The sequence below is a fragment of the Chiloscyllium plagiosum genome, chromosome 28, assembly GCF_004010195.1.
Source record: "Chiloscyllium plagiosum isolate BGI_BamShark_2017 chromosome 28, ASM401019v2, whole genome shotgun sequence".
NCBI classification, from domain to species: Eukaryota; Metazoa; Chordata; class Chondrichthyes; order Orectolobiformes; family Hemiscylliidae; genus Chiloscyllium; species Chiloscyllium plagiosum.
Genome location: NC_057737.1, coordinates 17,964,655 through 17,988,143, shown reverse-complemented (window position 1 = coordinate 17,988,143; position 23,489 = coordinate 17,964,655). Strand labels below are relative to the sequence as shown.

The 23,489-nt window shown below is 37.7% G+C and overlaps 1 protein-coding gene across 5 annotated transcripts in view; it reads left to right on the top strand.

The window, feature by feature from the left end:
* The window catches only part of ssh2a (slingshot protein phosphatase 2a), a 169,203-nt gene that overhangs the window by 129,826 nt on the left and 15,888 nt on the right, over positions 1-23,489 (top strand). For 3 of the 5 annotated variants that reach the window (XM_043718419.1, XM_043718416.1, XM_043718421.1), the window contains 9 exons: positions 992-1,110; positions 4,487-4,555; positions 7,747-7,812; positions 8,890-9,084; positions 13,313-13,406; positions 13,930-14,058; positions 16,241-16,287; positions 18,881-19,027; positions 20,334-20,534. In XM_043718419.1, the coding sequence (XP_043574354.1) occupies positions 992-1,110; positions 4,487-4,555; positions 7,747-7,812; positions 8,890-9,084; positions 13,313-13,406; positions 13,930-14,058; positions 16,241-16,287; positions 18,881-19,027; positions 20,334-20,534 (1,067 nt within the window). The remainder of the gene's footprint in view (positions 1-991; positions 1,111-4,486; positions 4,556-7,746; positions 7,813-8,889; positions 9,085-13,312; positions 13,407-13,929; positions 14,059-16,240; positions 16,288-18,880; positions 19,028-20,333; positions 20,535-23,489) is intronic. The other 2 variants (XM_043718420.1, XM_043718417.1) reach the window with 1 other exon arrangement.

Genomic DNA, 23,489 nt, shown 5'->3' with positions numbered 1-23,489 from the left:
TGGTCAGAGTATTGAGTACAGGAGTTGGGAGGTCCTGTTGCGGCTGTACAGGACATTGGTTAGGTTACTGTTGGAATATTGCGTACAATTCTGGTCTCCTTCCTATCGGAAAGATATTGTGAAACTTGAAAAGGTTCAGAAAAGATTTACAAGGATGTTGCCAGGGTTGGAGGATCTGAGATACAGGGAGAGGCTGAACAGGCTGGGACTATTTTTCCTGGAGCATTGGAGGCTGAGGGGTGACTTTATGGAGGTTTACAAAATTATGAGGGGCAAGGATAGGATAAATAGACAAAGTCTTTTCCTTGAGGTGGGGGAGTCCAGAACTCGAGGGCCTAGGTTTAGGGTGAGAGGGGAAGGATATAAAAGAGATGTAAGGGGCAATTTTTTCACGCAGAGTGTGGTACGTGTATGGAATGAGCTGCCAGAGGTTTTGGTGGAGGCTGGTACAATTGCAACATTTATGAGGCATTTGGATGGGTATATGAATAGGAAGGGTTTGGAGGGATTTGGGCCAGGTGCTGGCAGTTGGGACTAGATTGGGTTGGGATATCTGGTTGGCATGGACGGGTTGGACCCAAGGGTCTGTTTCCATGCTGTACATCTCTATGACTCTGACTATAACTGCACACAATGCCATTCATGTCTGTGAATTCTTCTGGTTTCTTATTGTTATAGTGAATAAAATGTAGATTCACTTTTAACAGAAATCACATTTTAATTTGTTTTTTTTCCTCTGTTACCATGATGAATCCAACAAATGAACTGGATAATTAGCAATAGCTGTAAACTTGTTTGTATTGATGGCATGATGGCCAGAAGCATTTCTCATGTCAGTTGACTTACATTCCGAGCAGTTCATTGAAATGAATATACTGGAAATTAGTCCCCATGTTGGAAAGGATAAGTTGACTTAATGGATTTGGTTTTGTTGAAACAAAACTTAAAATGTCAGCCTTCTTTGAGCAAGTTTTCTTTTGAATAATTCCAGGCTGTACGGTTGGAAAGTGCATACCTGGAACTGACGCGGTACATGGTGGTAGTTTCCACCAATGGTAGACAAGATACAGAGGAAAGTATTGTTTTGGGAATGGATTTCTTCAAGGATAGGTAAGAGAACTTCATGCTTAAACTGTTGCCATTTTACCAGCATACCTAAGTAATAACAGAACTTTTAATGTTGCTAAATATAGTGAAGATATTCAACTGGCATAATAAATTCTGAAACGGATAATGCAGAACAATATTTGGGGTGATTTAAGCTAACACAATTAACCATAAGAGGAGTTGTTACTTTTTGTCATACCCGAACCCTCTGGAACAACTGCCATGTTATGTTACAGAATGCTTGTTTTGTATAGATTTCATTTATTCATGTATGAAGTATTTTTATTGTTTAAATGCTTTGTCTGAAGGTGGCACAGTTTAATGATTTGGTAAATACTTTCAGTCAACATAATTTTGGATGTAATGATTTGATTTTAGCCATTATTGGACCATTTGGATATATTTATTTTTAAAAATGCTTATGAATACTGTATCCTGTTCAAATATCCTAATTTTAATTAGGCCGATTATTTATTTGGATTATATGAAATGAGTCTTTGATTTTGTTTTTGCTCCTTTGGCATTGTAGTTTTAGTTTAGCTTGTCTCTGAATCTCTGTCCCTCTCCCCAGTTTATTTAAACTTATTCTCGTACTAGTCATATCACTTTTTTTAACCAGCAATTTAATATTTTGTTTTTGTTGTGCTGTAGTATCTATCTTCAAGTTGAGGTGAAGACCTCAATAAATGAAGCAGCACATTTAATAGTGTCTGGAGTCAGAACCTTAAGAGATTAACTGACTTGAGTCTCTGCATTGGAGCATTTAAGTTGAGTTCATAAAGTTCAGAAAGCTTGGTCAGAAAACCACCATCAAATGATACCGACTTCAGAGATATTAGTGTTAAAGAATAAGAGAAAAATGTAAACGTTACTTATGACATCTAATCTTAGTGTAGTGTGCTTTGTCTTGTGATAACGGCTTGAGTCACCTTATGCACTTAAATTTTTGTTGTCAGTGAACAGTTATAGGCTTTACTCAATGATGTTCTATCATAAGGCTGAAAACATTGTTCTAAAGATCTTCCTGCAGTAGCTATTTCTAATTTAACTGAACAATATGCAGTATTAAGTACACTTCAAATTCTGTGACCAAGAAAATATAAAGTGCCGTATCTGTCGGGTTCATGTTGATAAATGGCTGCTTGTTGCTATGTAAACAAGACAACACATACTCTTTTTATAGTTCCTTGGATGGGATTGGTAATTCTTGAACGCCATCCTTTTACAAGGTGCAATTAGAAATGGTTTAAGCATGTGGCTGGGGGAGGAAGTAAGAATAACCTCTGATCATTGGGAGCTTTTTATAAAACTTTCCATGAGCTCATTTTGTGCAGTCAACCTAAGTTATTTGTGTTGACTCTGTCCCTGAGCCCTGCAGTTCTTTAGCAATGCTATGTATTAACTACAAGGAGCATGGTTTCCAGAATTGATTGTACATGTGATTATGCTAAATTCTACATCATTTGATAGAATTTTAAAAGTGTATATTAATTTATACTTGCAGTGCCTGATTCAAACATCATCTGCACACCTCAAAAACCAGTATTTGGAAAGAATTGTGTCTAGACCTGGTGTATCTCTGTACTGCCTGGCCTTTGGGTAAAGCTAATATTAAGGTGATAAACTACGGAATAAAAATAAAATTATGGATTAGGAACAATACACTGAAAAAATAGTCGGATATGTCCTCTAACAAGCCAGTTGCTTTTTATCTATTGGCATTGAATCTATAGCTGAATACCTAATTGTCTTTGACATACATAAGCTTGCCCACTTTTGTTCTTCTTGCATTATAAATATTTAGCCTTATTTTATTTAATTTTGAAAGCAACTATTCCACTGTAACAATCTGGTGCCAGGCTACTTGTAGTTTTATTTATACCACAAAATGTCTGCTGCTACTGATATTGCTATCCAAATGGAATGCTGAGGATTTGCTGAATGGATAGGAGTAGTTTCTGATCTATATTTTCACTTTCATGCATCATTACAGTTCTGGTCCCTACATTTTGGGAAGTATTGGAAAAGGTGCAGAGGAGACTTACCAGTATGCTGCCTAGTCTGGATGGAAGGTCTTATGAGGAAAAGCTGAGAGACTTGAACCTGTTCTCATTGGAAAGAAGAAGTCTAAGAGGGGATTTGATAGAAACATACAAGATGATCAGAGGATTAGATAGGATAGATAGTGAAAGTCTTTTTCCTAGAATGATGACGTTAGCATGTATGAGGAGGCATAACTGCAAATTGAGGGGTGATAGATTTAAGACAGATGTCAGAGGCAGGCTCTTTACGCAGAGAGTGGTACGGGTGTGGAATGCCCTACCTGCTAATGTAGTCAACTCAGCCATATTAGGAAGATTTAAACAATCTTTAGATAAGCACATGGATGATTTTGGGATAGTGTAGGGGGACGAGCTGAGAATATTTCACAAGTCGGTGCAACATCGAGGGCCGAAGGGCTTGTTCTGCACTGTATTGTTCTATGTTCTATTTCTTGAACCCAAAAGTCACCAGGATGGCAAAGTAAACAAATGCATTAGTGCTGAAACAACATAAAAAAGGAGCCTACTGCCTGTTCTTATTTAAAAACACAAATCATTTTACAATAAGCTGTTCTCTTAATATGTCTCTTACCATAGCTAAAATCAAAATAATAACTAATTTTTAGGTGTTCATAAAACTTAACCTGGCAAAGTCAATGTTTTTTTTTGCCATATCATTTTTTGAATTTGTTCGTACAGGTAGTTGATGCTGACTGGGCCATGTTTATGATTTAACCCTAGTTTCTCTTAGAAGTTAGTAAATGACCACTTTTTAATTGCTGCAGTCCTTGTGAAGGTGCTTTATAATTAGGCATTGAATTCTTAGATTTTTGTTCCAAAGGTGAATGCCAATTATATACTCAATTCAGAATTGTAGGAAACCTGAAAAGGGACTTGATTGTTTTGTATGATTAGTTAAAAGGTCAGAGCCTGAATTCTGAAGGATGCAGATGTGGTTCTGATTATTTATATTCATGGGTAAGCATGAAGAAGACCAACATGATTTTTAACTGTAACTGGTATTTGAAAGAGAACTGTGGGTCACCATATGTAAGAATGCAGTAAAGTTTTGTTGTAAGTGAATATTACTACTTTATCAAAGATGGAAAAACTGTCCTTTTTTCTTCCTGATTTAAAAACTGAGGAATATGAAATGGGAGCAATGTTTCAGCCTTATAGGTCCAAATGGTCTACTCTAGTTACAATCCACATGCAGATTTATGGTTTATATTAATTGTGGCTTCTTGTAATAGCTTCTGTAGGAAATATCTGCATAAAGTACTGTGCAACAAAGTATAGAGAAACCATACTAATTTTAGATTACGTTATCTTTGCAGCAGTACTTGCACAATGGGCCTAGTTCTTCCCTTATGGAGTGACACACTGATCCATTTGGATGGCGATGGGTAAGTACACTGGGTGCCTAACATCTAATCTTGACTAGTGAAACCTTGAGAATCTAGTACCAAGTGCCAAGTAGTAAAATTCCTTTAATTCCATGATACTGCCTTCAAGACAGCACAAAGGAAAGGCATTTGTTACTGCTAATATGTAAGGAGTCTATCTGAGAGAAATTGACAAGAAATATCAGTGGGAATTCTTGGCCAAGCCAACCATCCTTGATTCAAGTTTGTGTTCCTTAATTCATGTGCTGATGCATAGGTGCTTCATATTCATTTTGCTGTCTACATAGCTTACACAAAGTTTCATTGTAGCAGATCTGAGAAGCAACAAGGAAATCTGGACATCCTGTCTTTAGTCAAGATAGTTAATTTTTTTTAAAAGATATTGAGTGGAAGGAATTAGTTTTCACCACAGCTAAAAGATGTGGTAATTACAGGCTTAAATTATTTAGAGTTAACTTTCTGACTCCTTGTACATTCTGTATATTTCCTATATAAAAAAAAAAATTTTTAAATAAAAACACTGGTCTGAGCAAACTTTGGAGTGCTGTGGACAGTTCAGCTGTTAAGTGTCCGAAACCAGGTAAATTAGCTTGTAATGCAGATTGAAATTGGAGGGTACGATATTGTAGGTATCACCATGACGTGCCTGTGAGGGGATCAGGACTAGGAGCTAAATATCCAAGGACAGGCAGAGGGACGGGGTTGCCATGTTAGTGAGAATTTATATCAATAGCAAGTAGTAGAATCTAATTTATGTGGGTAGAGTTGGGGAACCTAGCAGTAGTCAGGATGTGGGAAAGAGAATAACTTAGAAGGAAAGTACTATTAGAATAATCACAGGGGACCTCAATACTCAGGTGGACTGGGAAAATCAGATTGGTAATGGATTTTCTTTTTGAAGCAGCTTGTCCTAGAGCCAACTGGGGACTGGCAATTCTGGATTTAGTGATGTGTAGTGAGGCAGACTTGATCAGGGAGCTTAAGAGGAAGGAACCCCAAAGAGGGCAGTGATACAGTTCACTATTCCGTTTGAAAGAGAAGCTGGAATCAGATATAACAGTATTACAATTGAGTAAGCGTGACTATAAAGGCATGAGAGAGAAGCTGACCAGAATTGATTGGAAGGAGAGCCTCGCAGGGAAGACTGTGGAGCTGCAAGAATATCTATGGTTAATTTAGGAGGCACAGCAGAAAATCATCTGAAGGAGAAAGGAACATACTAAGGGGAGGATAAGGCAAGCATGGTTGAGAAGGAAAGGAACCGCATTAAAGCAAAAGCAAACAATGGTTGAATATTGGAATGTCAAAGGATTGGGAACCCTTTAAAATCCAGCTGAGAATGACTAAAAAAGCAATGGGGGTGGGGAAAGGGATGCAAATATGAAAAAAATGATAAGCTAGCTAGTAATCTAAAAGGAGATACCTTTTTTTTAAAAAAAAAAAAAATGGCAAGATTGGCATTGGGCTGCTGGAAAGTGAGGCTGGAGAAGTAGTAATGGGGACTAAAGAAATGACAGAGGAACTGATTAGGTATTTTGCATCAGTTTTGAGTGGGAGACACCATACCAGAATATTGAGAGTCAGGGGGCAAGAGATGTGTGTAGTGGCCATCACTTAGGTGCTGGGCAAGTTGTAAGGTCTGAAGGTGAAGAAATCCAGATGAGATGGACTACAGAGTTCTGAAGGAGATAGTTCAGATTGGAGAGGTATTGGTGGTGATCTTTTAGGAATCACTGGAGTCAGGGAGTGTCCCAGAGGACTGGAAAATGGCTAATGCAACACCCCTGTTTAAGAAGGGAAAGAAGCAGAAGACAGGAAATTTTAGGTCAGTTAGCCTGACCTCAGGTGTTGGTAAAATTTTAGAGTCCATAATTAAGGATGAAATTGCAGAGTACTTGGAAGTGCATGGGAAAATCGGGCTGAGTCAGCACAACTTTGTCAAGGAGAGGTTGTACCTGACAACTTATTTAGAATTCTTTTGAGGTGGTAGCTAGCAAATTAGATAAGGGGAGCCAGTGGACACTATCTATTTAGATTTCCAGAAGACCTTTTGATAAGATGTGGTACAGGAAGCTGCTAAATAAGATAAGAGCCAATGGTGTTAAGGGCAAGGTACTGGCATGGATAGAAGGTTAGCTGACTGGCAGCAGGCAGTGAGGATAAAGGAGTCATTTTCAGAATGGCAGCTAGTGACTAGTGGATTTCTACAGTATTAGGATCACAAGTAATCACATTATGCATTTAAGGATCTGGACGAAGGGTGTTGTTGCTAAGTTTGCAGATGACAAAAGATGGGTGGAGGGACGAGTAGTATTGAGGAAGTGGGGAGGCTGTGGAATGACTTGGATGGCCTAGGAGAGTGGCCAAAGAAGTGGCAGATGGAATACAAATGTGGGAAAGTGTGAGGTTATGCACGTTGATAGGATGAATAGTGGATTGGACTATTTTTCTAAATGGGGAAAGGCTTTGGAAAAGTGAAGCATAAAGGGATTTTGGAGTCCTCATTCAGGATTCTCTTACAGTTAACATGCAAGGTTCATTTGGGAGTTAGGAAGGCAAATGAAAATTCAGCATTCATTTCAAGGGGGTTAGAATACAAGAACTGATGAGGCTGTATAAGACTCTGGTCTAGCTGCATTTGGAATATTGTGAGCATACGTCAGGACGGATGTGATTGCATTGGAAGGGCTTCAGAGGAGGTTTGTAATACTGATTGCAGGTATGAAGGGCTTGATATATGAGCAGTGGTTGTGCACTCTGGATCTGTATAAGTTGAAGTTTAGAATGATATGAGGGTGTCTATTTGAAACTTGGAGAATACGGAGAGGTTTGAATCGTGTGAATGTTGAGAAGATGTTTCTAATAGTAAGAGAGACCAGGAGCCAAGGGTGCAGCATCAGAGTGAAGGGGTGACCCTTCAGAACTGAGATGAGGAGGAATTTCTTCCAGAGGGTGGTGAATTTGTGGAGCTCATCACTGCAAAAGTTTGTGGAGACTAAGTCAGTGTATTTAAGACAGCATATATAGTTTCTTGACCAGTAAGGGAATCAAAGGTTATGGAGAAAAGGCAGGCAAATAGGGTTGATCAACGTACCTATCATAATCGAATGGTGGAACAGGCTGGATGAGGTGAATGTCCAAATTTTGCTCCGAGATGTTATGGTCATTTTTTTCTTTCTTTCTGTCTCAAGGGGATTCAGTGTGTCAACAGTGAACAGAATTCACATCTTTAAACCTGTGTCTGTACAAGCAATGTGGTAAGGACTTTTTGAACATAGTATTTGTACATTTTCCATTGTTCATTTGAAGCTTTCCTCCAGTGGCAGTTTGTTAATGAAGTTTCAGCTAAAAGATGGTTTTGTATTCTCAAATAACATGGCGATTGTTTTATAGCACTTATATATTTATATGCGGCTACAGAAAGAGACAGAGTGAAGAAGAAGGGCAGTGAAAGTAAGGAGCAGTTGATTATTTGTTGAGGAAATCCTGTAAACGATGAAATTCTTCTATTGTTTGTGGATTTTAGCTATATGCTGATGAGTTTGAAACAGTTATAGCACATTATACATTTTTCTCATTGCCCTTTACAGACACCCAACCCCAGTGAAGCATCACTCCTTTCTCCATTCTAGTTTCTCATTCAACTGATGCATGTGTTTCTTTTTGGCGACTTTCTGCACAGTTCACCAGAAGAGATTCTGTCTTTTCCTGAAACACAAAGGGACTTATTGATATCTCCCTGATTTTATTACTTTGAGACTGCTGAACAGTTTATCTGTTGGTGTGCATCTCTTGTCCTGAACTGAATCTGTTTATGGCTTCTGTTCTGTTGTCTCCAGATTGTATGAGCTTTAATTGGTAAACACTTCAATTATCGTACCACGTGGCTTGCTTGTCATTTTTCTCGAGTTACATGGCTCTTTTGGAAAGGCTGTTTTAACCCTTTAAGAGTAACTCATGGTAATAAAAATCAAAAACACATTTAACTCCAGCTTCCCTAATACTATATTACAAACCTACATCACATGAGACATGTTTTTCATTTGGTGTTAAGAATATATATACACACACACACACACACACACACACACACACACACACACACACACACACACACACGTGTAAATACAGATGCTAAGTGCATATACCTAGTCCTGTTATATCGGCAGTGTTAATATACATTGACTTAAAATGGGGACTTGGTGTACTTCCTTTGTTGATGTACAACTATTTTTTTGTTATCATTACAGGCAAAATAAAATTTAATTTCTTAAGTACTTTTGAAAGATCCTTTGATCTGTGACACTGACTATGTAAATTATTTCTATTTTCAGGTCAGCTTTGCAAAGTTTGCATAAAGCCTGTGAGATTGCCAGGACGCACAACTACTACCCTGGGAGTCTTTATTTAACATGGATCAGTTATTATGAGAGCCGTATCAATTCTAACCAGGCCTTCATTAATGAGTGGAATGCTATGCAGGATGTGCAGTCTCATCGCTCTGATTCACCTGTCCTCTTTACTGATGTGTATGTACTTTTTATTACTGTATTTTTTGAGTATTTTTCCTGTTTTTAAAAAAAAGCCTTTTCATTCTGTGAAGCTAAAATGATGTGTATTTGATTCAGGTGAACGACAAAACAAACTTCATGGAATAAATATATTTCCCTCCCCATCCCTATCCGCTTTCCATAAAGACCGTTCCCTGGTCAGATCCACATCCCCTAACAGCCCTCCCGGCACCTACCCCTGCCACGGTAGGAATTGCAAAACCTGCGCCCACACCTTTCCCCTCACCTCTGTCCAAGGCCCCACAGGAGCCTTCCACATCCATCAAAGCTTCACCTGCACTTCCACACGTCACTTAGTGCATCCATTGTTCCTGATGCGGTATCCTGTACATTGGGGAGATTGGAAGCCTGCTTTCAGAGCGCTTCGGAAAACATCTCTGGGATACCCGCACCAATCAACTCCACCGCCCAGTGGCTAAACATTTCAACTCCCCCTCCCGCTCTGCTGAGGGCATGTAGGTCCTGGGCCGCCTCCACTGCCACTCCCTTACCACCCGACGCCTGGAGGAAGAACACCACCTCTTTTCCCTCAGAACCCTTCAACCCCATGGCATCAATGTGGGCTTCACCAGTTTCCTCATTTTCTCCTCCCCCCACCTTACCCTAGTTCTAACCTTCCAGCTCAGCATCGTCCTCATGATCTGTCCCACCTATCTGCTGCACCCTCCTCTCTGACCTATCACCTTTACCCCACCTCCATCCACCTACTGCACTGTCAGCTGCCTCCCCTCCCAGCCCCAACCCCCTCCCATTTATCTCTCCAGCCCTGAGGCTCCTGATGAAGGGCTTTTGCCTGAAACGTCGATTTTCCTGCTCCTCGAATGCTGCCTGCCATGCTGTGCCTTTCCGGCACCATTCTAATCTTTACCCTTCATGGAATAAATAGCATACCCCCTTTACTGTATTCCAAGAACATGGCAGTGGATTTAATTTTGTTTCATTCTAGCCAAGTGAGCACAATGAATCTGTGGCCTCATTTAGTGCTGTCAACTTCTATTTCAATTGAATTTTCTCTTTAAACCCATGTTAAAGAATTTGAATTAACATAGCTATTATCCCTATAGTAAAATATAAATGCTTAAACCCTTCAATAGAGATGTTCATATTTAGGCATTTACATCTGGTGCAATTATTTCCTAAAGTGCTGTAGTCAAAAGGAGAGATCTTTATTCCTCATGAGACTTAAAAATAATGGTTTCTCTTAACATTTCAATCTTAATCCATATGGATTTCTTAGGAATGTGTATTTTCATTGAGAATAAAAGGGAAGAATGGAATAAGCTAGTAGCAAAAGTTACCTTGAAAGAATATTTGCATATGCATTGCATACTGTCTGTCTTTCTGTAGCCTTAGTGATTGCAAATTTGTTTGCCATTATTGCATCACCTTATAATGTAAAGGTAAAATATGTTCATAATTAGGAAAAATTACAGCTGCAACTGGCAAGGTCACAATAGACCCAACATCCTGTGCCACACAATTCTACTATTCAATGTTCAAAAGGCATTCAGTATATTGCATACTTGTTAATTAGATAGGCAGAACATGATCACAGCCAAAGCACCATGAGTGATTATTATGGGTTAGGCCAGGGAGGGAGAGAGACTGTGTATGTTCTTTTTTTCCTTTTGCGACCTTTTCAGATTTATAAAGATGACTTTTCCTGTTTTGTTATATGAAATCTAGTTTCAAAGAGTTCATGTTACCCTTTAACAGTGACTTGCTGATTTTACATTTCAATTTGGGATTGTGAGGTATAGACCAGGAAGATTTCTGCATTTAAAGAGACCTTCTTTTCTAAAGCCTTATATCCTAATTGTTTGAAATATCATCAAGAATGCACATGAATTATGCTGAATTGCAAATGATGTTTCACTGGCAAAAGAACCATCAAGAGCCAGTTTACTTAGGTTTCTGGTTCTTTTGTTGATATTTTCGATCTTTTATTCTCCCTCAAATGTAAGCAAAGCTATACACCTAATACAGTACTAATCATTGGCCAATTAATAATGATGTATAGACGCACCAGTTGTTTTGAATTTGTCGCCCGCTCCTTTTAATCAACAAGTTGCACCTGTTTCGATATTCCCATTCCATGCGCCAAGTTCCTGGAGAAAAGTTGGAAAGAGAAAATCTATAATAACTCTGAGAAGTATTGACTGTTTACCATTAAAATAAGAATTCATTCCCATTCTACAGCAAAAGGTTTTCCTGTCTGACAGCCACGTTTGCTGACATATTCAATGGCGCATATAAATAAAATGTAGCCATGTATTACCATCACTATTCAATACATCTTAATTTATTAGGCTTGTGAATAGCCTATATAGTGGCCATTTTAAAAAAAAAATTTGGTAAACTGGATGAATTAGCTGAGTAGAAGATAAAATATTTAGTTGAAAAATTTTCCCTTCTTTGATTCTAGATATATTAATTTCTTCTCATGTGCATTATTAGTAGTAAGCTAGTGAGCAATCAAGAACTCTCATTTCTTGCATCTGAGCATTCTCCCACTAGTGGTTCAGAAAAAAGGCTCCCAAGCATGACAGTCTTTGCTGATTAGTAATACTATTTTTACTAACTGGGATAAGAATTTAGGCACTGCAGATAGCATGTCAAGCAGACACCATCTACTTCCTTATTAGGAAGCTAAAGATGCACCCTTTCTGCAGAAGGTGAACAGATGTGACAATGTTAGTTGTAAATATGGGAGTTTAAAATCTAAAGATATATTAAAATTAGTGTTCAATGAATGTTGCTGGAGTAAAATGTTGGAAGCATTCTGAAGATGACACAAATCAATCTCTTCAAATGTTTTAGTATAGCTTGCATTAAAGAGGCATCAAGGCTCATCATGCTCACTTCACCCTTTCAACTACATCTATAATTAATAATTCAGAAAACTTACTTCACTATCAGTTTTAAGGTACTAACACCATTGTGGTTGATCAGCTTAGGAAATAGATTTAAATTTATATCATGTAGGCAAACATCCCAAATCACTTCACAGGAGTAAGATAATGTGCAGAGCACCTACTTTAACTTCAGTAACGCTTTTCTCTAACCTCAAGCCATTAGCTGCTGAAAAACTTGTCTGTGATTTGTCGCTTCCAGAATCAAAGCTTCCCCTTTAGAGCTGACCTGGAATCTCCATGATGTCCTCTTGATCAGGTGGCACCTGTCCAATGTCTTCATTAAAATTAGCTTAGCTCTTTGTCCCCTAACACCTGAATTTCAAGATTCTTCTGTTTTTGAGTTCTTCCACAATCTAATTCTTTGCAATCTCTCTAATGCCATCCAACCCCACAACTACCTCCCCATGAAGAACAGTTTTTTTTTTAAATTCACTCAGGGGAGTGGGAGTCACTGGCTGGCATTGTATTTATTTTGCATTTCTGATGGCCTTGAAAGTGATGATGAACTGCCTGCTTGAATGCTGCAGTCTATTTGGTGGAGGTACACCATGCTGTTGAGAACAGATTTGCAGGATATTGACACAGTGGCACTGATTGCTCTGACTTTAGCTTTTGCTATACCAGTGACATTGTCTAGGGTTATCATTAGAATTAACTCTTCTTTGCTCATCTGCTCATTTCCTGTTCAAAATTCTTTGGTTATCCAAGGTGTGGGCCACCTCCTTTATTACCATTTTTGGTTTGATGTGTTTATTTCTCTTGTGACCTTATGGCTTAGGGTACTTCCTACATAGGAGTTGCCAAGTCATAATTTGAAATGTGAAATTCAGTTAATAACTGGGCCATTGCATAGTAATCTAATTTATTTAATCACCTTATTCAGTTTTACCAATTTCATCAAACTACTTGATTTCAGATTGCAAGTGCAGATTTGCTTAAAAGCTCTTCACATTAATAAATCCCAAGTACTTTCTATAATCTTTAAAATTTCCATCTTGGGATTTTTTTAAACTAATACATATTTTAGCATTTTAAGTTGAATTTTAGAAGTATGTTCCAAGGAGTGTTTTTATTGCTAAATTAAGGGTCATGAAGTCAGTTTGTTTTCAGCAGCAAAGCTCAATTGCAGTGTTCTTTAAAAAAAAATTGAATTGCGAACCAACAGTTAGTTGAGTGACCAGAAGTTAGGACTTTCCATTTGAAAGCTGATTTGTTTGTTGTATTTTGTTGTTTCCATTCAATAAAACAAAATAACTATATGTCTCTTACAGACCAACAGAACGAGAACGGACAGAAAGACTAATCAAGACAAAACTTCGGGAGGTAATGATGCAGATGGATTTGGAGAATGTCACATCCAAAGAGGTAGGTGTACGTCCTCATTTGAAGAAAATCAACAAAATTCAAAATAGGTTCTGAATTGATTATCTATTGATCATGACTTTTTTTTTATCATGGAAAATTTTCTTAAAAATCCACATGTTGCATTTTGAGATCTTCGGTGATGGAACTTCTACTTTCAGACATTGACTGCATCTTGCTTTATAAAGACTCTTACTGACAAAGTATGCTTGCTTGACTTGGGTTTGCCTATTTTTAACTGTTTGGAGATTGGATTCAATTTCATCATTCAGTGCAGATGTACAATTTCCAAGTAATAGCTCTTATTCTGAAATAAGAGTCCAGAAAAGGGGTAGTTTCAGAGTTTAAATGAAATATTGAATGAAGTATCTTATTTGGGTGAAAAGTAAATTTTGCTGCCCAGTAAGAGTGATGGTTCATTTGTCGTCTTACTACTGAAGTATTTTCTGACCTTGCATTTATGCCGATTTTGTTTTCATTTTGTATAAAATCTGTCACAAAAATGATCCTTTATACTTCATTACAGATTCGCACAGAATTGGAGATGCAAATGGTCTGTAACTTGCGAGAATTTAAAGAGTACATTGATAATGAAATGATCGTAATCTTGAGACAGATGGACAACCCGACTGAAATATTTGAGCATGTTTACCTGGTATGATCATTGTACTATAATTGTTGTGTCTTCTGTTCATTGTTTCTTTGGGTATAGGTGTGATAGATGAAATTAGTGTTAACTGCTGGAAACTAAGAAGAGTGATCAGGAAAGAAATTAAATAGCCCTTTCTTGAGCTGACCTTAAAGAGCTTTGGTTCAGCTACCTTTTACCAGTTGTGATAGCTTGGTTTCCTAATCAAGACCATAATTAGAAGGTTTGTGTAAATCTTCAGAATACTTCTAAAGTTTTTTTTTCTGCAACCTGATTGTTAGGCTACTTTTTTTTAATATAGATCCAGCATCTTGTTTTCTTTCATTGAGTCCCTTGCCTGTGGTAGCCTGTGACTATTAGAAATAGTAAGAAATAAGCTTGTCTAGTACTCTGCCTATACTGATCACCCATATCACCTTTGTTTGCTGGCCTGTGTTAGCCTCTGGTCAATAAACAGTGTGTTATAAAATCACGTTCTTTTGTTCAAAATCCCTCATAGTTTGTCCCTCCCCATTTCTGTGCACATCTGATTTTAATCACTGCACCTTGCTTTCAGCTGCCTATGCTTTATGTTCAGTTTTGCTTTTTGTTTGTGTGAAGACACTTCTTCAAAACAAGCTTTTGGTCAGTTGTTCTAATAAAGTCTTGTATTTAAGTAGCTACAGTTACTTGGCAGCAAGCACCAGCACTCCAGAGCAATACTTTATAACCACAGCACTTGTTGCAGAACCAAGATCATGGATTGGTCTCTCCAAACATTAGTAAAGCTACTCCATCCCCAGAGGGTTTGATTAGTTACATGACCATTATTTTGTGTCAATAGAAGGATGCTGATGATGATGGCTTCCTATTCAAATTTGTTTGACAGTACTGTAAAGTGCCTTGGAATGTTTCACTCTATTAAAGGCACTATATAAATGCAAGTAGTTTTTCTGCCACACTTTGCTGGTAACAACATTGGCATGCTACCACATGCTGGCATACTATCTTGGTTGGAGAGTCCTTAAAGACTGATAACTTTAAAATAATTGCAATTTTATCCTTTTTATGACAAATCCCGAACATTGTCAATGTTAGAATAATTTCGGAGAAATACCAAAAATGCGCTAATAGAAGTAGCGATAAAAGTATTACATTAGATGCAAAGTTCTTTGAGATATCCAAAAGATGTGATAAGGTACTACATGAATGTATCAGCTGACGAACAACTTTGTGTCTGCATTTGTTGTGAATGTTCTAAGTTCCATGTAAATATATTTTCTTCATGACTTCACTTATCTCTGCTGCGGTTTATCTTTTTTGCGAGTATTCTCTTTCCAAAATCAAGCTATGTTTCCTGTACTAAAAGTTTCACAATATGAAGCCAGCTGCTGCCTGCTTATGTTGAATTGCAGCCAGCTTTATAAGGATAGACAATAGTCAGCTGGCCTAAAAGTCAAAGAAAATTTGTTTTACTCTGAAGGCATAAACATTACATCAAAGAATCGTAAATCAATGATCTGTGACCTGAATTCGGCATGTAATTGTCAGTTCATTCAGAAGATAACCTGGAAGCAGTTTGCGGCCTTTTCTGCTTGCTTGTCCTCTTCTTATTATAGTATTTCCTTCCCTTTCCCTTTCCACCCTTCCTTCGTGAAGAATCAAATCATCTGTACAAGTATGATTTCAAGTGGAATGGTGAATGAAGGAATAGTGAACATCTCTGCATTCGACAGTTGTGTTAATTTGTGGCTTCCCATTAAGAATTAAATTTTGTGCAAACACATCATGTTTTATCTGTGAAGCTTAAAAGAAAAGTTCCACATTAATAGTTAATACTGTTGTATTATCTTGTATAGTCTCATCTTCATGCTTATTCTCCCCTGCAATATTAAACATGGACATTAATTTCATTGTTTGGGACTTTTGATTAAAGAAAACTAGAAATGCTGTGCAAGTAATACCAATGTTGCCATACCAAAAAGGTTTAATATGCCAATCAAACTAGTCACGAACCTGATACAGTTGGGTGCAAGTTTGCTGGCAACTTAACTTCCCTTTTGCTCTTATATATTGTAATGTGCACCCATGGTGATGTGGTGGGAGAAACTAACTTGCCTGACATCCTTTGATTCTGTGCTGAATGTTTGGAGTTTGTTTGGATTATTCTATTAGATCTCAACATTAGCCGGTTTATCTCGGTTTGCAGGGCTCGGAATGGAATGCATCCAATTTGGAAGATTTGCAGAGCCGAGGGTAAGACCCTCTATAATGAAACATGCTCAGAAGTTGGCCAGACTGTCGAACCTAACTGTTGATCAGCATTGCATAAAGTAAAAAAAACTTTAGTCTTAGAAATGCTGCATGCTCGTTGCTGCAGTAGTTTTATTTTTGAATATGATCATTTTTAAAATATATTTTATGTTTTTTTTAAAATAATTTTTGTAAGGACAAATCAACATGACATGTTCATTTGACATGAGAACAAATTTTGGACTTTGTAGAAAGTATTTTCCCCATTATTATTTTTGGATAATGTTTGCATATGAAAAACGTATAATTTGATTCTTAGTAACCTTGAGCATTTCAGAGTGTATTTAGAAGTCTCTGAGAAATCCAAATGCATAAATCTAGTAATATGTACTCTGAGGGGAGACCAAGTTTGAGATACTTACGTTTCTTTCTTCCTTTGCCAAACCCCTCAATTTTGCAATCTCATGTGATCTTACTACTCTGATCAGACAATCTCTAATCACGCCAGACTGGTATTACCTTGACATTAACAACACTGTTTCAGATTCCCACCATATACCGTATTTTGCTTTTACCTTGAAGTTTCTTAGCTACAGATCTGCAAAATCATGCATCTTTTACCAACTGTGATGCCCTGATCTACTTAAGGATGAAAAGTATACCAAGGGATGTAGAATTGCAAGTCTTTGGTTGACCGCTCTTTTATTTTTTAAGTCATCCTAACAGCATATGGGTTAATCTCAAAGCATGATCAGATCCTTGCACACAGTTACAAAATGATTGCACCATAGGAGAGCGTATGGCCCATCATGTCTGAGGGACAAGTATGTAGTGTCACTTCCCCACCACCTTCCTGTAACCCTGCGCATTTTTCCTCAATTTATTTTCACCTCAAGGCAACACGTTGATTTAATGAGCTGTGAACAGGATATTTTAAATTTTTGTTGACTTTTTTAATTTAATGATTAGCGATAACGAACTGGTTACTCAAGCTTTTTTCAGTTGATTCCCGTTTTACTGCGTTTTAGCAATTGGGAAGCTTATTGGTTTAGATTAGAGTACTTCGTGTGGAAACAGGCCCTTCGGCCCAACAAGTCCACACTGACCCTCCGAAGAGCAACCCACCCAGACCCATTCGCCCTACATTTACCCCTTCACCTAATACTACGGGCAATTTAGCATGGCCAGTTCACCTAACCTGCACATTTTTTGGACTGTGGAAGGAAACTGGAGCCCCAGGAGGAAACCCACGCAGACACTGGGAGAATGTGCAAACTCCACACAGTTGCCTGAGGTGGGAATTGAACCCGGGTCTCTGGCGCTGTGAGGCAGCAGTGCTAACCATTGTGCCACTGTGCTGCCCACTGGTGACTTTTATAAAACCAGATGCTACACTTATTTGAACATTTCTAATTTATCATTGGCAAATTGTAATGCAATGTTGAAGTTTTATTACTTAACAGTTAGAAGGAATATCTAAGCTTCATTCCCTGTTTGAGAGGGAAGACCAGAGACCCTATTTCATTGAGTTGTATATCAGAATGAGTCTAAGAGCATCCTGGCTTGTTCAATTTTTCTCTTATCCTCCCTGTGGGGAAACCTCTTTGTCTTCACTCGATACTTCGTTTTAAGCACTATTCTTGATGGAGCCAGAATTTCATTGCATTTTTCAGTTTGACATGTTTCTTAAGTTTCAATTTTAAACTGCATTTGGTCACCATTGGTCAGTTAATTACCAAACTTCCTCATTTATTTTTGTGTTAAATGTAACTGAGTGTACATTTATTGACTGCCTCCCTACGAAGTTTATGGAAGTTTTTATGTCAATTTTTAATTTACAAATACATTTTTAAGTATCTTCAGTAATGTTCATACATAAGTTCATCCTGCATTTTATCATAATCCCTACATCTCCCCTGCAGACCAGCCATGGGCGGCACGGTGGCACAGTGGTTAGCACTGCTGCCTCACAGCGCCAGAGACCCGGGTTCAATTCCCGACTCAGGCGACTGACTGTGTGGAGTTTGCACGTTCTCCCCGTGTCTGCGTGGGTTTCCTCCGGGTGCTCCGGTTTCCTCCCACAGTCCAAAGATGTGCAGGTTAGGTGAATTGGCCATACTAAATTGCCCTTAGTGTTAGGTAATAAGGGGTAAATGTAGGGGTATGGGTGGGTTGCGCTTCGGCGGGTCGGTGTGGACTTGTTGGGCCGAAGGGCCTGTTTCCACACTGTAAGTAATCTAATCTAATGCTTGTTTTGGTAATAGTCATGGCCGGTCAGGTGATTAGAATGTGGTGCTGATAATGCCAAGGCCATGGGTTTGATCCCTATACTGGGCCTGGAGGCTCGGTTCAAGTCCCACCTGCTGCAGATTTGTCATAATATTTCTGAACAGATTAATTGGGAAATATCTAAGCATCTAAAAGAAAATTCTCTCCGATTCCAACATGTAAACTATATTTACATTTACAGTCTCAATTTAGAAAAGCTTATTTTGTATCCTGTGTGCCTGAGAGAGTTGCATTTAATTTAAACGCTTGCTGTATAGCACTGACTGACTGACTTTTCACGTGCTAATTTCTTTGCATTTCCATTTAGGATTCGGTACATCTTGAACATCACCCGTGAAATTGACAACTTCTTCCCAGGGATGTTTGAGTACCATAATATCAGGGTATATGATGAGGAGGCCACCGATCTACTTGCATATTGGAATGATACGTACAAATTTATCTCAAAGGCAAAGTATGTAATTAGACAGAATCTCTCATGATGTTAGGAAGTTCTTATCAATATGGTCTTGCTTTAAATTTTAAAATGTAATACAGATATATGCTTTGACTGATAGTAACAGATGACCCCCCCCCTTACTGCATAGTTGGTTCATGCACAACTCTTCACGTTCTAATTGTTTAGTCTCTGTAGTTACCTAATTTTAGCTATAACTTATTTATATTGTATCTTTCCTACTACAGAATATCAATATACATATTAGAAAATCAGCCTAGTTTTCACCTTATTTTGTTTGAAATGAACTGAAAAGATCTTTTGAGATGTTCAGTGGTTATGAACAATAATGGTCCTCTTCAAACCAGCTGAATCAAAAACACTTCTGTTAAATTGAAAGGTAGTTTTTCTTTAAAAAATATTGAACATATACTAAAGAAAGTAGTGGTTTCAGGATATGCTGGGACTGTAAAAATGTCACCAAACTTTAAGGTACATTTTTGCACATTCAAAATAGTTTGGTACAAAGTTGTGCTTTGAAGTATTGTGCCAACAGTTGAAGTTGTGCACTGATTTTAACCTTAGGAATGACAGCTGTTCAAGTGGCACATGAAATGGCATATTATAATATTGGAATATAATGTGTCAAGTTTCATGTCAGTTAACGTTTTGATCATTATTAATGGGGTTTGATTCTGAATAATTGTTCATTCTTTAGAAACAGAATAATTAATAAATGTGAACTAATATTAGTCTTGATAGTTGTTGACAAAATACTTTCTATTGTTTATATTTAGAAAATAAATGCGATTCAGATTCTAATGTGGAAGCATTTTAAGACTTCCTATCTATTAATTTATTTTTACTGTTGGCATCTTTGAGCATGCTGTTTCTGTAAGCATAATAAAATTGGCTGCTGAGCTGCTGTGATGAGTAGATAAACATGGCCCATTGTAGCAGGGATAGAAAAACTGGTACAAGTTGATATAGAATGGAGAACTTGACTGCCATCAGTACTTGTGATCAGTGTCAAATTACAAAATTGTTATTGGAAGTATAGTGTCGAACAGAACCATCTTGCTACAATCTGTAATTTGGTTCCCGAATGATGGGTTCCAAGTGAAGTAAGTTGTAGTTCTGACATGTCTTTGCAAAAAAATGTAGTTGTATAAATAGGAGTGTAAAATTCTTGCTAAGTTGCCCTTGTGAAATTGGAAAAATGAGTTTTGAATGCTAAGTATAAATTCCACTTTCTTAGAGTTATCACTGAAGTTACCACTTCTTCAGAATTTTGATTTTAAATATGTATTTCTTTTTGCATCAGAAAAAATGGTTCCAAATGTCTTGTTCACTGTAAAATGGGCATCAGCAGGTCCGCGTCCACAGTGATTGCATATGCAATGAAGGAATATGGCTGGAATTTGGAAAAAGCTTACAGTTATGTGAAGGAGAAGCGGACAGTTACAAAACCTAATGTGAGCTTCATGAGACAACTGGAAGAATACCAGGGTATCTTGCTTGCTAGGTGGGTACACCATCTTGGATAGTTTCTTTTTCAGTTCACCTTAATTTATAGTATCAGATATGTGCTGTGTTTTGTTTGTCTTTACTTTCTTGATTCACATTTTCTTTCCTCTATTTACCTCCTGGCACACACACACACTGGATGGGGTCTGATAGAACGGCAGGCAGGGCTGCCATGTACATCTCCACGGCTTCCACTGATGATGCTCTAGACCCAGGTGCTGCAGTGCAACCCAAGGTAGAGCCACTGCCAATTTTCCCTCTCTCCTAGTCAGCTGGGCACCTTGTGTCTGCATGGTCCTGAACCAGACAAACCAGGTGTGAGATTACCAACTCCCTGTGAGTGGAAATGTCAAACCAAATTGTGATTTGAATCAGGGTCTCTCATTCTGAGAGTTGGTTTCATTTGGGTGAAATATCTGAAAAGAGAAACACAAGATTACGGTGATTAAATTCCTTAAGAGCAAACCACAAACGGGCAAGTTCCTTGAACTCCAGCCTCCATTCTTGTTGTGCCCTGCAGTACTCAATGTGTTCTTGTATTTTTGTTTTTTTTTGTGCAAAGTACTATGTTGTAAAAAGATGGTTCAGTTATGTGATTAGTGGTCTATAAAGCAAAACCTGTATGATTTAAAACACCCAAGCTTTGCTGAATATGGTATATTTAAATATATATATTTTAAGTGGAAAATCTCTAACTTGAATTTGTTGTGAAGCCTTCTGAAAGGAACAGTTCTAACCAATGAGCTGGAGAAAGCTTGAATTTGGGATAGTTTAGTTTGCTCACTGCACTATTTTCTTCAATCTATTTATGCTGACTACGCTATTTTCTTTAATCTATTTCCACTCAATCTATTGTAACAATATACATCTGCATTAAATTAGCTGAGGGGAAAAAAAAGTAGATGTCACACATTTGGGATGTCTGAAATCTTCCAGAATCTTATGCTCTCTCTTCTTTCGTTGGCGTTTTCACCCCACCCCAAATTTTAATTGGTTTCTGCATAAATTAAACCAAACACACTCACTCTAACTTCATATTTTTCTCACATTCTTCATATCTGCTAACTCACCGTATTAGCTGATTTGATATAATTATTTCACCTACAGTGCTTGAAAACTCTGTGTAAGGTACCTGGTTTTAATTAATCCACTTAAATAATCCATGGTGAGACTTGAATACAGTAGGAATTTAGTTTTGTACCTAATGTCATTTAGTAAGTAGCATGCAGGCCTCCGGATGTCAAGGCCTCATGTAGAGGTGGCAGTATGAAAATGCTATAACATTTGCTTGAACGAAGATTGCCATGAAATGCACTTGATCTCAGATTATGTTCTTAGAAGCTTGGATTGTGTTTAGAGAGTAGATTAAAATAGAAACATTACCACCAGTACTCCATTTTGTTACTTACTTGTAGTTCTTCTATAATATGATAGTTGCATTCCCATGCGATGCCATGTTTTAGAAAATCGTGCAATGAAAATAGTGGGGCCTATGGGAAAAACAGGGTTGGGGTGAACCACCAAAAGTATCAGTCAAAATCGAAACAAAAATAGTAGTTAACCTAACACAAACAATAGCATAATCGAAGTACATTTGATATCTTATATTTCAATGAAATAGTACAATAAATGTAACACTTCAAGGGGTTTCTGAATTAAATAATGTCCCATTTGAAATTTGCTGGTGCTGGCCCTGCTGCTGAATTCAATGTGAGAGCAGCTTTTAACTTTTGTTTCCAGCTAAGAATGCGGATAAAGACCTCCAAACAATGGGATTTCTCCCCAGCAAACGTATTCCCAAAAACATTTCCAAAGAGGAAGATAAAAAAGCAGGTCGTTTTCTTTTGGTGCGAGTAAAAATATTTTTTATTTTGAAGGTTTGACTAAAGGCTGGGATGCTCTGAATGGCTAGGTCTCTGGTCTCAGAGAATGAGGGGCCACGAATCTTGGAATCTCCTCCCTCCACGTGTTTACGAAGCACATGTTATAGGAGAACTACCTGTACTTAGTACAAAGAAGAAATGCAATAGGATGGGTTTAGCATATCGCACAGAGCGTGTGATTTTCTGCCTGCACATTTCATGTCTTGGCACTCCTGCCCCCATTCATCCTCTTTGCTATGATGTACTAGTAACAACGTGCTCTAAAGACCCAGAGAAGGCTAATGCACCATTTTTGAACTAATCTCCTGTTTCCAAAGACAGACAAAGTGCTTTTGCAGCAGCTCACAAATTTTGTAATGGATGAAATTGAGATTTATTACTATTGACATTGCACTGTTTATTTGGCATTGTGAATAGTGATTTTTTTTTGAACTGGCTTCGCTGTATTATGTCATTTGTGTTTGCTGCTGACATTTACAGTGGACTTTGATTTGGGATTGGGGGTATTGTAGTCCTGACCAAATTCTAATGGTGTTCTAAAGGGTTTTTATTGTAATATATATTTGGATTAATGCATCACTGCAAATGAACTCATTTTGCTTCCAAGATGATGATCAGTTCAAGCTTATGCTGCATTAGTATGTCCAAAAATAGTTGGCAAAACTATATCTGTAAAAATCCTGAGACACGTTGCATTATAGCATCTCAATTTTTATTCCAATAGAACAGGAACTTCGTGTATTTTTAATAGACGGACGTAAATTTGATGCTTGGAACTTTAAGTTCTCTTTTTATTGATAAATACAAACTAATTTATAACCATCGAAAATGATTCTACTTTCTATGTTACGTTTTCACCAGGCCATGAAATGTCAGAACATTCCCATCAGTTAACAAAGGAAGGTTTGGTTGCTCATCTTGTGGTGTATTCTCCTGTTAACTTATAGCATTATAATAATTTGGTATCCTAATCAAAGGGTCAAGCTGACAGAATGGGTATTGTTCATTTTACTTGAATTGGGAAGGCTAATAATTACAATTGCACACAAGGAAATTTAAGAATTGAGTCA